Source organism: Mandrillus leucophaeus, unplaced genomic scaffold (genome assembly GCF_000951045.1).
Source record: "Mandrillus leucophaeus isolate KB7577 unplaced genomic scaffold, Mleu.le_1.0 Scaffold949, whole genome shotgun sequence".
In the NCBI taxonomy this organism is placed as follows: domain Eukaryota; kingdom Metazoa; phylum Chordata; class Mammalia; order Primates; family Cercopithecidae; genus Mandrillus; species Mandrillus leucophaeus.
In genome coordinates, this window is record NW_012110352.1 from 88,626 (window position 1) to 100,720 (window position 12,095).

The 12,095-nt window shown below is 50.0% G+C and overlaps 1 protein-coding gene across 8 annotated transcripts in view; it reads left to right on the forward strand.

Moving 5' to 3' along the window:
* TSC22D3 (TSC22 domain family, member 3) overlaps window positions 1-11,230 on the forward strand; it is a 64,159-nt gene extending 52,929 nt beyond the window's left edge. For 5 of the 8 annotated variants that reach the window (XM_011970432.1, XM_011970433.1, XM_011970430.1 and 2 more), the window contains exons 3-4: window positions 8,487-8,538; window positions 9,688-11,230. In XM_011970432.1, the coding sequence (XP_011825822.1) occupies window positions 8,487-8,538; window positions 9,688-9,918 (283 nt within the window). In that variant the 3' untranslated portion in view covers window positions 9,919-11,230. Of the gene's footprint in view, window positions 1-2,145; window positions 2,560-7,305; window positions 7,744-7,886; window positions 8,111-8,486; window positions 8,539-9,687 lie in introns of those variants that run through there. The other 3 variants (XM_011970436.1, XM_011970435.1, XM_011970437.1) reach the window with 3 other exon arrangements.
* Window positions 11,231-12,095: the final 865 nt, after the last annotated feature.

Below are 12,095 nucleotides of genomic sequence, written 5' to 3' on the forward strand. Positions count from 1 at the left end.
TGCTTCCGTGCTACTCTTTCTTCCTGAGAAGTTGTGTGTATTCCTTGTCAGTGATTCTCAAACCAGGCCAGGAGACCTTCCTTAAGTCCTTCCAACACTCCTTTGAGATTCCTGGTGCTGTTCCCATGGTTGGGGGGCCCTCCTCAGGGAGAAGCTGGCCCTGTTTCTCCTTTTCTTTCTGTTCTGGCAGTAGTGTGCCCCCTGCCTCCTGCCACTGCCCCCACCCCAGCTAGGCTGCCTTCTATCCATCCTGGAAGGTGGGAGGCAGTGGGTGGTGATGGCTGGAGAGCCAGAGGCCCTTTGCAATCTGCAGAGCCCCTCTTCACATGTGATAGAGTCCCACAACTGAGAATCAAGGAGCTACCTCAAATGAGCTCATGGTGAATAGCTCTGCTGTGAGGTAAGCAAGGGCCCTAGGAGACATCATAGCCAAGGAACTAAAGAGCCCAGCATTATTAACCATCCTTTTGTTCCCTAGAGAACCTGTGCCACTTCAAAGGTCACCTATTCTATAGTGGGGCCCACAATGGAGACAGGTGCTCCTGCCCTCTTCATAGGCCCCTCGTCTGCTGCACCCCCATCCCCAACAAGATCCTCCTGGTTGCTGTCTTCCAAGCATTGCCAATAGCCTCCAAGTCCTCCACATGCTACTCAAAGTAACCCTGGCAACTGCCAGAGAAAATGGCTTGGAATTTCGGCTCTTGGAACTGTTCCACAGAGAAGAGTGGATGGAGAGAGGCCTTGCCAGTGTCTCGCTGGCCTGGATAGACTGGTGGAGGGCTGGTGCAGACACATAAAAGTGAAGAGTGGCCATAGTCTTGCTGCTTTCTTTCCCAGCCCCTGGGAAGGCTGCAGGACACTGGGATTTCCAGAGGATGGGCTGTGACGAGGGAGCCTGTTTGTCTACCTGAAGATGCTTGCCGGTCTGTAGGAGAGGGCAAGGAACCTTAGCACCTGCCTGTGAAAGAGGTGGGACAAGTGTAAGGCTGAGAGGAGCTGGTCAAAGGACAAAGATCAAGAAGTTGGCAGGGAGAGGTGAGCCCACGCTAAGCAAAGACCCCCGTCTTGGAAGAAAGGGACTGGCAACTCAGAAAGCAAATACTTGTGCCTTGTTCCCTTGCTTTACAAAGCCTTAGGGTTAAGGAAGGGAACAAGGGTGAGAGAACTTTCCTGGCACTGTCAGCCACAATGTTAAAGGAATGGTAGATCCCACAGAAACCCCAAGTTTCATGCTGCTGCATTATCCTATCTAGGTGGGCACCAGTTGAGGGGCAGGGTGGGGAGAAGAAAAGCACGCCTCATTCTGCCCCATGATGCCCCAGATGGTAGTAGCATGGTCCTTCCCAACCCCAGGCCACCCCCCAACCCAAGCACCCCCAAGCCTGAGGCTTTTTCCTGAAGCAAACATTTCACTAAGGTCTAACCAGTAGGAGACTTCTGAATTGGCCACAGACCTAGAATATTCTGGAAAGAAGCACAATTTTGGACTTGTACTGCCAATTTACTGTTTTAAATTTCCTTGAAATGTGCCTTGCGCTTTGAATAAGCATTCAACTTTGAATTGAACTGATTTGAATTGAATTAAATGATAATGGCAACTAGTGTGGATAGGGGAAAGGAGGACAGTGACTCCATTTACCAAGGTTAGTTTTACCAACCGCCTTTTTCAGGGATATCTATTTCCTACTTGTAGATGGACAATGGGGAGGGTGGAAAATAAGAGGAGGGCTTGGAAAAATTATGGAGGTAAATTTTCCCAGCTGCAAGGCATAAGGGGAAGGGAGACAGGCATAAATATTGACACAAGGTTCATGAAATTTAAGATCCACTGAGCTAAACTGCATTCCTGGATAAGTCGCCAATACTTCCAGTCCTGCTGACATGGCAGAACAAACCACCCCCCACCATGGTGAGCCACCAAAGTTAGGGTGACGAAGGTGATTTGACAAGAGCAGTTTTTTACTTCTCTGATTGAGGGCAGGAGGGGTAAAATGCCTTGTTAAAACAAGGTTTGGTTGCGCCTGTCGTCCCTGGTGTCACTCAGAGATTGTTTGTGATGCTCACATGGGACCTTGGATGGGAGGAAGCTGAAAGGCACAATTCATTGCCCCTGCCATCATTCAGTGCCAGAGTTTGCCCCAAATCAATTGCTAGAACTGCTTTTCCAAGACAGTGTCCATATCTCCGCCAAGATTCTCCTTGGGCTCCCTCCCACTCGTCATCGCCTTCTGCATCTGCATCTGCATCCTCCTCCCCATTTTCCTGCCCCCGAAATTCGGAGTTCTGCGTCCTGGCCATGCAGGGCAGTTCACATGATCCACAGAGAACAAGGCACTTTCTCTTTCTCCGTCTTTCCTTCTTGCTTCCCTCCTTCTGGACTTTGGGGATTTTCCATGAAACCAAAGTAACTATGTAAGTGGCAGTGGCCTTCCTGTCTATAGTCTCCCACACTGGAGTGGAACCAGAAGGGAAGAGAGAAGATAAGTGAGAAGCAAGGACAAATTAAACCATGGCATTTCAGCCTCCTTATTCCCCCAGCCTCTTCAGAAAAAGGGACAAGTAAGTAATTAGAACTAGACAGAGCTTCAGATGGAAGGGGCCCGCGGTGGAGGACTAAGTGGGGAGGGATGTTTTTCAACCATCCCATTAACACTGTGTTAACGCTCTAGTGCTCAATATCCTTTTTGTATTTCCTTTTCCAGCTCCTAACCCAATGTTTGCTTTGTGGCTTCTCCTGCACCTCTCACATCATGTCTTTTTCTGCTTCTTCTGACACAGGACCCTGTGTTTTGCTGGCAACATTGCCGAATCTTTGGGTGGAACATTCCCTGTAGATAATAAGGAAGACTTGCCTATAAATAGTTTCCTTCTGGCTGTGTGGTACATAGTACTTCAAGTGTGACAAAAAGGGAAGTGAGATGTTCCCCCTCATCACCACCCCCAACCTACCGCACCCACCCTGAATCTGCTGTCCAACCGCTATCAGGGCTCTGAGATCCTGCCCAGGGTTATGCCGCCCAGACTTTGCTCAGTCTCTGTTCTACTGTCCCATGGGAACCTGGCGCAGGAAGGGCTCTTGTCCTAGAGAGTCCAGTCTGGCTTTTGAAGGGGAACAGATGAGTAGGAAATGCTGAGGCACTTCTTTCAGCTCAAAGGGAATATGCTGGCTTCTAAGGCCTCCTGAAATGAAGGGAATTGGCACTGTCCTCGTTATGCCACCCTCCATCTAGAAGGTCACCCCTGAGAAAGGTAGGGTCAGCTATGTCTGTTTTGTTGGTATGTCCCATTAAAACTACAACTGAGAGCCAGCAAAGGGCCTGGCTCCTCAGTGAGGCACTGTTGCCGTATTGGCTCTGGGTTCAGCCTACATTGTGAGTTATGGGATGTCGGAAAGAGAATTTGGCAACATTTGTGAATGTTGGGGTAGCTGGGCCATTGAATGCCTAGGCAACTGTTTCCTGTTTGGGGCCCACTTCCACGGGACACAAGGACCCTGAGAGTCTCAATATTGGATCAGATCATGGATAGGTACAGCACAAATTTCCACTCACTGCAAGGTGTGGAACAGCTATTCTGGATGGAGAAATTTTCTGGTGTGCTGAGGATTAAGCAGAAAACTCTTTGGGTTCCTCCTCCTTCCCCCACCCCCACCCTTCCTACCCACCCTTATCTCCCCTGCCCTTGTTGTTGGAAAATCTTTTTTTGTTTTTGTTTTTGTTTTTTGTTTTGTTTTGTTTTGTTTTTGACGGAGTTTCACTCTTGTTGCCCAAGCTGGAGTGCAATGCCACGATCTTGGCTCACTGCAACCTCTGCCTCCCAGGTTCAAGCGATTCTTCTGCCTCAGCCTCACGAGTAGCTGGGATTACAGGCGTGCGCCACCATGCTCGGCTAATTTTTTGTATTTTTAATAGAAACAAGGTTTCACCATGTTGGCCAGGCTGGTCTCGAATTCCTAACCTGAGGTGATCCACCGGCCTCGGCCTCCCAAAGTGCTGAGATTACAGGCGTGAGTCACTGTGCCTGGCCAGAAAATCTTTCTACAGAGACTTTTAAGTCCATATTCTTCCCTTAGGGAGCTAGTGGACCCTGGGATCCATTCATTCTTTCCTATTGGAGGATCATAAGGTCTCAGGGTGATCACATCTCACTCAACAGAACCAGAGATGTAGAGAGGATGAGAGCTTGTCTGAGTCTGGGATGAACCTGGGACCTCCTTTCCAAGTCTTTTTTTTTTTTTTTTAAACTAAATCTTTGATATGAACTTGTTTTCTTATTGACCTCATTTTCCTAAAAGCTGAGCACAGCTGGAATAGGAGGAAAAAGGAGTTAATTAAGGGTGCCGGTGAGTGGGGCTTCAGGAACTCAAAGTTTGACTGGATTGTGATTGTGCTGCCAAGACTCCATGCTTGATTTGGAATATTGTACACCCCAGGCCTACATGTTCCATTCTGGAAGCCACCCTGTTAGATTAATGTCTCCTATTTCCCAAACAGATAGCTTTCTTTGAGGATTGCTTGGCTGCCTTTTGGAATGATGTGGGTGAGCATGGCCGTCTCATAAAACTCATTTAGACAGTTGGATATTGTTCCAGTCACCCATTGCAGCTCTCCTCTGCCTCACGTGTTAGAAAAGCCAAGGCTCGCAGAACTCAAAGGCAGTCTCTGGACCTCTCTAACAGTAGGGCTGCTGCTTCTCACCCTTTCTTCCTCCTTACCACTCTCTGGCACCTCCAAACCCCCTACCAACTTCCTCAACTCACTCATTCAAGCCTCTACCCATTCAACAAACCTATTCCCTGCCTCACTGATCAGTGCAGTAGGAACAAATTTGATTTCTGGGTCAGGAAGACCCTGGGCTGCAGTTCCAGCTCTGTAATTTATTACCTTTGCCGCCTTGGGCAAGGTAGCCTCTCAGACCCTTGATTTCTTCATCTGTAAAATGATAGTGACAGTGCCTATACCTTGGGGTTGGTGGTGCAGCCAGCACAGTGTCTGCCCATAGCTGATGCTGTATTAATAGTAACTACAATTGTCAGTGAGTCTCAGACTCAGTTTGCTTTCATAATTGAAGTACAACTAATGAACAACTCAGACGAGATCAGGTGTGTTCAGGGAGGTATGGCCCTAGACAAATTAATGATCAATTCAAATGCAGCTTTGCTGGGAACCTTAACCCTTTTGCCTTCCCTTCCCATGCCCCCTGGATTTCTCTGCCTCTGTCTCCACATAAGGGAGTCCCTGTTGAAGGAGCTGTTTTACTTCTGTCCTGTGCCCTGTTTTCCTAGTGGTGTTTTTCCCCTGACAGCCCAGCTTATTTCTCTGTCCCCTTTTCTTATCATCATCTTCCTTGGAATCTTGAGGGGAGGGGAAAGCAATAGTTGAGGAAAAATTAACAAGCCAATGAAAGGTCAGCTCGGAGACTTTCTGGACCAAGAAAACTCTATGTGGTGCGGAGGGCAGATTAATACTAATATATCAGGGAATTCTGATACTAGTTAAGCTCCTGATTTAAGAAGTTTTTTTTCAACAAATGTTCTTGATGATCCATAAGTATAGTCTGCACTTTATTCTGTCTACTACACTTGTCTTAGCGCAAACGCCGTGTTCAGAGAGCTTGTGTCTTAAAGTTAACGGAATGTCCTGAGATCGGGATTGTCTCCTACCTAAAGTGAGATGAAGAAAAACACCATCCCGGGCTAGTGCAGCAGATTTACTTAGTTTATTGGTCAGCACTTTGCAATATAATGGCTCTTGTACACATATTATCACCACTGGAATCCACCAATAGAGCACCACACCATAGCCAAAAATGTTGGCTGTTCAGTGGCATAACTGCCCTGGAAGCCGGGAGGAAATCAAGGCCTTCAGACTGGGCTTGGCTGGGGCCTTGGCCAGGGTGTTGGTGCCAGGCACCTGGTTAAGATAAATGTCCTGAAGCAAATAATAATTACCTTCTTTGCTGATAAGAGGTCCCAGTACTTTTCCAATAGCATGATTGCATTAGGATCTTTCTTTGGACCACAGCCTGTGGAGCACTGATTCATGGGTACTGGCCTTAACTTCATCCAAACTATTGTATATGTGGTGGAACCCAGTGTTCTCCTTTGGTCCTGGGTTTGTGTAAATAATATTCCCGGTTCCATCACCTGTCCCTGCCCCTCTTGCTCCTTCTGGTGGCAATCCTGCTTCTGTCCACCAGGTGGCCTCACTTAGGAAGGAGCGGAAGAAAAGGACCTCAAGTCTCTGGTGCTTTTGTTTTTTTTTTTTCCCCCTCAGCTTGAGGCTGAATATAAAGAAAATATGTTTTAATGGAAACGTGTAACTTTTATTATGGAACAATCACCTCATCTAGTTTATGGTTTGGAGTCTGTTTTTCCTGAAGTACCCTCTAATGCTGTGCATGGCTGGGCCCATCACAGGGCAGGTGTTTTCCTGGGATTGTTTATATATATTTATACCTTTGGTTTAGAGTGTTGTCATTCACTTTTTTAAAGAAAAGTAACAAAGTTTTGTTTTTAAAAAATAGAGACACGGGATCCTGGATAATGTTTAATGTATTTTATTTGAAGAGTAGAATGTGGTAGACCAAAGAGAAAAGGGCTGGCGTCTTGTGGTCACTCCAATGCTCACTCCCATACCCTGTCTCCTCCTCACCTCCTCTGTCACCCACCTAGCTGCTCTCCCATACATGTTCACCCACTCACCTCAGCTCCCGCACACCATACATATGCATCTGTAGATTAGAGTGCACCTGTGCATGCATTACATGCATGTCACAGACCTGTACATGTGCCAGTCCACAGACAAGTACTCCCACACCTGAACATTCAGAGGAAGGGGCAAGTGGATGAGTGCTGGGGTTCAGGGCAGGTCGGCATGCCAGCTGGCTGGTGAGGGGAAAGCTGGGTTGATTAGAAAGTGAATGTGCAGGTGACAAAGTATGTGTGCAGGGGAGAGACTGAGAGGGCAGTGACTGGGAAGAAGGTGAGGCCGTGATGGTGAGGGCGGGTGTCAGAGAGTATGACATAGGAGAGCATGCAAAGCCATGGGGGCATGCTGGCTGCCACCTGAAGAAGAGCTTTTCGAACTAGCGCTGTTCTCTACTGAATGCCCTCTGCCTCTTGTGAGGGCATTTGTATTTCTTTTTTCTCTAGAAATCAGCTCCAGTTTGGTTTTTATCAATCTCTAGAGCCCTCTTTGGAGATGCCAGTTGGTACAAGAAAGCGCTGAACTGTTTACAGTCTCAGCCTAAGGTTCAGGGAGGGGATGTGGTTTAACTGGGCCACAAAGCCCGGTACAGGACTCATTTGCATGGCCCCTGACGCCATGTGACGCAGCCGGCTCCTCCTATATAAAGAAGCAGGAGCCAAAATATCTCCGAGTCTGGGTTGGACTGGCGGCCGTGGAGTTTGTGACACACGAGGTGACACCCCTCGAGTCACTTCCCTTCCACTCCAGCTGGAGCGCCTGCCTGGCTTTGGGTTCGTTCTGCAGCCTTCGTCCCGCTCCTAGCCTCAGGGCCGGACTCCAGCGCAGAGCCCAGCCCAGCGCAGCCTGCCAGCAGCCGCCCAGCAGCCCAGCACGGCAGGAAACCCGGCCAGAGCTCCCCAGCAGCCCGAGTCATGAACACCGAAATGTATCAGACCCCCATGGAGGTGGCGGTCTATCAGCTGCACAATTTCTCCATCTCCTTCTTCTCTTCCCTGCTTGGAGGGGATGTGGTTTCCGTTAAGCTGGACAACAGGTAACCGCTGACTCTGGAGCCTACCGAGCCGGGGCGCCGGCCGGAGCTGGGCCACCAGCCCGATCTCTGAGCGAGCTGTGCGCCGCTGGTCCCCGTTCCCCGCGGTGCAGCATCCTGGGAAGGGGCGGGGGTAGGGGACGCAGGAAGGGGGGGTCACCGCCGCTCTGGGATCCGTAGTCGAAGCGTCCCTGCGGCCGCTGCGCCGTGAAAACGAGCTGCTGCAGCCGCAGAGGCAGCCGGAGGCAGAGGGGCGGCGGGCAGGGCCAGGCAGGGCTGGGCAGGGGGCTGGCCGAGTGCCGTGCGCCGCTTGGGAGAAGGCCGGAAGCTTACCGGCCGAGAAGGAATTCCTAGCTAGCTTTAGAGCCGGGTAGGTTTGCCCGGGACCTTGAAGGCCGACGGTGGGGTACTCCCCGGGTCGCACCCCCCATTGTTTGCATATCGTCTGAGCAGGCCACGGTGGCCTGTGCGCCCCAGGACTGGCACGCAGCTCCGATCGGTTGGAACTCGGGGCGGAACTCGGGGCGGCGGCAGCAGCGCTGAGCCGGCCTCGATGAGGAGATGCAGCTTCCTGCAGGGGCTAAGGAAGGATCTGGGGACAAACTGTCCGGAACTCTGGGCCAGGGAGGCGAGAAAGAGAGAGAGAGAGGAAGAGCCAAGGCAGGTGGAGGACTTTGGCCACAACTGCCATGTACTCAGAGTAGAACCGAGTGGGTAATAGGTCGCTTTGCTTTTTGTCTTGGCAGTGCCTCTGGAGCCAGCGTGGTGGCCATAGACAACAAGATCGAACAGGCCATGGTGAGTGGCAACACTGCGTCATTCTCATCCCCTGACTTAGCTGCTGCTTATGTAACTCTGGGCAGGATTGAGGGAATGGGTGAAAAAGCCGTTAGCCAAAACCCTGAGGAAGCCGACAGCCTGCCTCCTATCCCCACTGGAGGTGGAGTCTGATTACAGTGACACTTTTTAGGGCATTTCCAGTCTTCCCTTCCCGGGCTCCCTCCTTTCTTCCTCTCTCCTCCATCTCAGGTCTTTGCAGCAGGCTCTGACTCTCTTCTGGGCCTGTTGCTGGGCAGGGAGCTCAGATTCTTGCATTTGTGTGCATCGTGCAGCTGGCAAGGGGCAGAGCTCATTGGATGCAACAGCACTGCAGTGCCTCTGCAGAGCCTGGACTGGGGTCAGGAGTTGGGTGGAAACAGGAAGCGAAGCACCTCACCCCTGTCCCTCTCCTTACCAGGTAGAGGTCATACTCCAAGGAGCAGCCACAATGGCTGCAGAGGGTTAGGACTTCAGCGGTTGGGAGCCACTTAATTGTGCCCTGGAGCTTAAGGACACCTTCCCTGCCCCCATTGCAGTCATCAAATTCAGAGAGGATGCAGGAGTTCTGTACCTTTCCCCAAGGCCAATGTCCTGCATGCTAACTGGCCGGCTGCAGGACAGCTGCAATTCAATGTGCTGGGTCATATGGAGGGGAGGAGACTCCAAAATAGCCAATTTTATTCTCTTGGTTAAGATTTGTAGAGCAGACAAACAGTATGGGATGCATTGCAGGTCTCCCCTTCCCCCAGATCTGGATCAGCAGCAGCAGGGGCTTATGTAAAATGGGGGACATAGCAAACCACCGGCAACCAGCAGAAGTGTCATCCCAAAGGCCCCTCAGCAGCCAGCTTTGAAAGTCATTGGAAACTTGGAGGGGAGAACCTATCTAGTTCAAAGCTGGGCTCTCAACTCCAGCATGAGCCAAATCATGTAGCTCTCCTGAATGAGGGTTTAAGTGCTTCAGAGAAAGGTGAACGAGGAATTGGACTTGCCAGACCAGTTCACTGAGGGAAGGCTGGAGGGCCCTGGCATTAAGGACAGCACAGGCACACCAATGGCAGAGCAAAGGTGCTGCAGAGGGTCCATGATGGCTAAGGAATGGCTTTGTTATGATTCCCTCCTTGGCAGGATCTGGTGAAGAATCATCTGATGTATGCTGTGAGAGAGGAGGTGGAGATCCTGAAGGAGCAGATCCGAGAGCTGGTGGAGAAGAACTCCCAGCTAGAGCGTGAGAACACCCTGTTGAAGACCCTGGCAAGCCCAGAGCAGCTGGAGAAGTTCCAGTCCTGTCTGAGCCCTGAAGAGCCAGCTCCCGAATCCCCACAAGTGCCCGAGGCTCCTGGTGGTTCTGCGGTGTAAGTGGCTCTGTCCTCAGGGTGGGCAGAGCCACTAAACTTGTTTTACCTAGTTCTTTCCAGTTTGTTTTTGGCTCCCCAAGCGTCATCTCACGAGGAGAACTTTACACCTAGCATAGCTGGTGCCAAGAGATGTCCTAAGGACATGGCCACCTGGGTCCACTCCAGTGACAGACCCCCTGACAAGAGCAGGTCTCTGGAGGCTGAGTTGCATGGGGCCTAGTAACACCAAGCCAGTGAGCCTCTAATGCTACTGCGCCCTGGGGGCTCCCAGGGCCTGGGCAACTTAGCTGCAACTGGCAAAGGAGAAGGGTAGTTTGAGGTGTGACACCAGTTTGCTCCAGAAAGTTTAAGGGGTCTGTTTCTCATTTCCATGGACATCTTCAACAGCTTCACCTGACAATGACTGTTCCTATGAAGAAGCCACTTGTTTTAAGCAGAGACAACCTCTCTCTTCTCCCCTGCTTCATGAAGGCAGGGGACACAGATGGGAGAGATTGAGCCAAGTCAGCCTTCTGTTGGTTAATATGGTATAATGCATGGCTTTGTGCACAGCCCAGTGTGGGATTACAGCTTTGGGATGACCGCTTACAAAGTTCTGTTTGGTTAGTATTGGCATAGTTTTTCTATATAGCCATAAATGCGTATATATACCCATAGGGCTAGATCTGTATCTTAGTGTAGCGATGTATACATATACACATCCACCTACATGTTGAAGGGCCTAACCAGCCTTGGGAATATTGACTGGTCCCTTACCTCTTATGGCTAAGTCTTTGACTGTGTTCATTTACCAAGTTGACCCAGTTTGTCCTTTAGGTTAAGTAAGACTCGAGAGTAAAGGCAAGGAGAGGGGCCAGGCTCTGAATGCGGCCACGGATGCCTTGCTGCTGCAACCCTTTCCCCAGCTGTCCACTGAAACGTGAAGTCCTCTTTTGAATGCCAAACCCACCATTCACTGGTGCTGACTACATAGAATGGGGTTGAGAGAAGATCAGTTTGGGCTTCACAGTGTCATTTGAAAACGTTTTTTGTTTTGTTTTGTTTTGTTTTGTTTTGTAATTATTGTGGAAAACTTTCAAGTGAACAGAAGGATGGTGTCCTACTGTGGATGAGGGATGAACAAGGGAATGGCTTTGATCCAATGGAGCCTGGGAGGTGTGCCCAGAAAGCTTGTCTGTAGCGGGTTTTGTGAGAGTGAACACTTTCCACTTTTTGACACCTTATCCTGATGTATGGTTCCAGGATTTGGATTTTGATTTTTCAAATGTAGCTTGAAATTTCAATAAACTTTGCTCTGTTTTTCTAAAAATAAACTTGGTGTCTGACTGAGTATAAACCGACTGGGTGGGAGAGGCCCCTCACCCAGTAGGGGCTGTTTTGCTGACCCCCTGAGTATCCCTTGAGCACCCTGTCAGTGCCAGGCCTATGCTGCAGCCGTGATCTCGTGTCATCTGCACAATACCCATATGAAGGACATGCTCTTTGCCCTCACTGTCTGGATAAAGAAACTGAGACTCAGTGAGTTTAAGTGACTTGCCCGAAGTCACATGACTATTATGGGAATTAGGACTCAAGCCCAGATCCTTCCTCTCTCTCCTGCTCTGCTTTCATATGAGAGTTTCGGAGTGAGTGGCAAGGTGACTCATAACACACAACCGTAGCTTGAGGGGATGATTTTGGAGAAAAGATACCCCCAGGAAGGCCCAAAAGAAACAGGCAGGGTATACATAGGAGGGAGCGAGAAGAGAGGAACCAAATCAACAGGCGTGGGCCTCCTCTCTTCTGAAAACATCACCGGGGTCACTTAATGCATTCTCCTTAATACCAATCCACATGTGACACTTGGCTTGGCAAAGGAGCTAAGAAGGCCCTAGTAAGAGAAGGAGGGAGAATATATGAGGAAGCAAAACCACTCCCCTTTCCTTTGCTCTTCCCCTTACTTCCAGCCAAGGAAAGATGTCCTCAGTCCCTGCTCAAAGTTCTCAGGGACACTGCTGAAAGTTCTCTCACCAAACGCACCAACCACTTGGGCAGGGCCAAGTCTAAGGCTCCCGACTCCAGATTCCTTCCTCCGCCTCTCTTTGGGGTTCATTATCACCTATCACCCTTTCCCAGCTCCATGTCCCCAGCATCCAGAGTCCTAGCAGTTCTCTGATTGGTTGTTGATGAGTGCTTAGT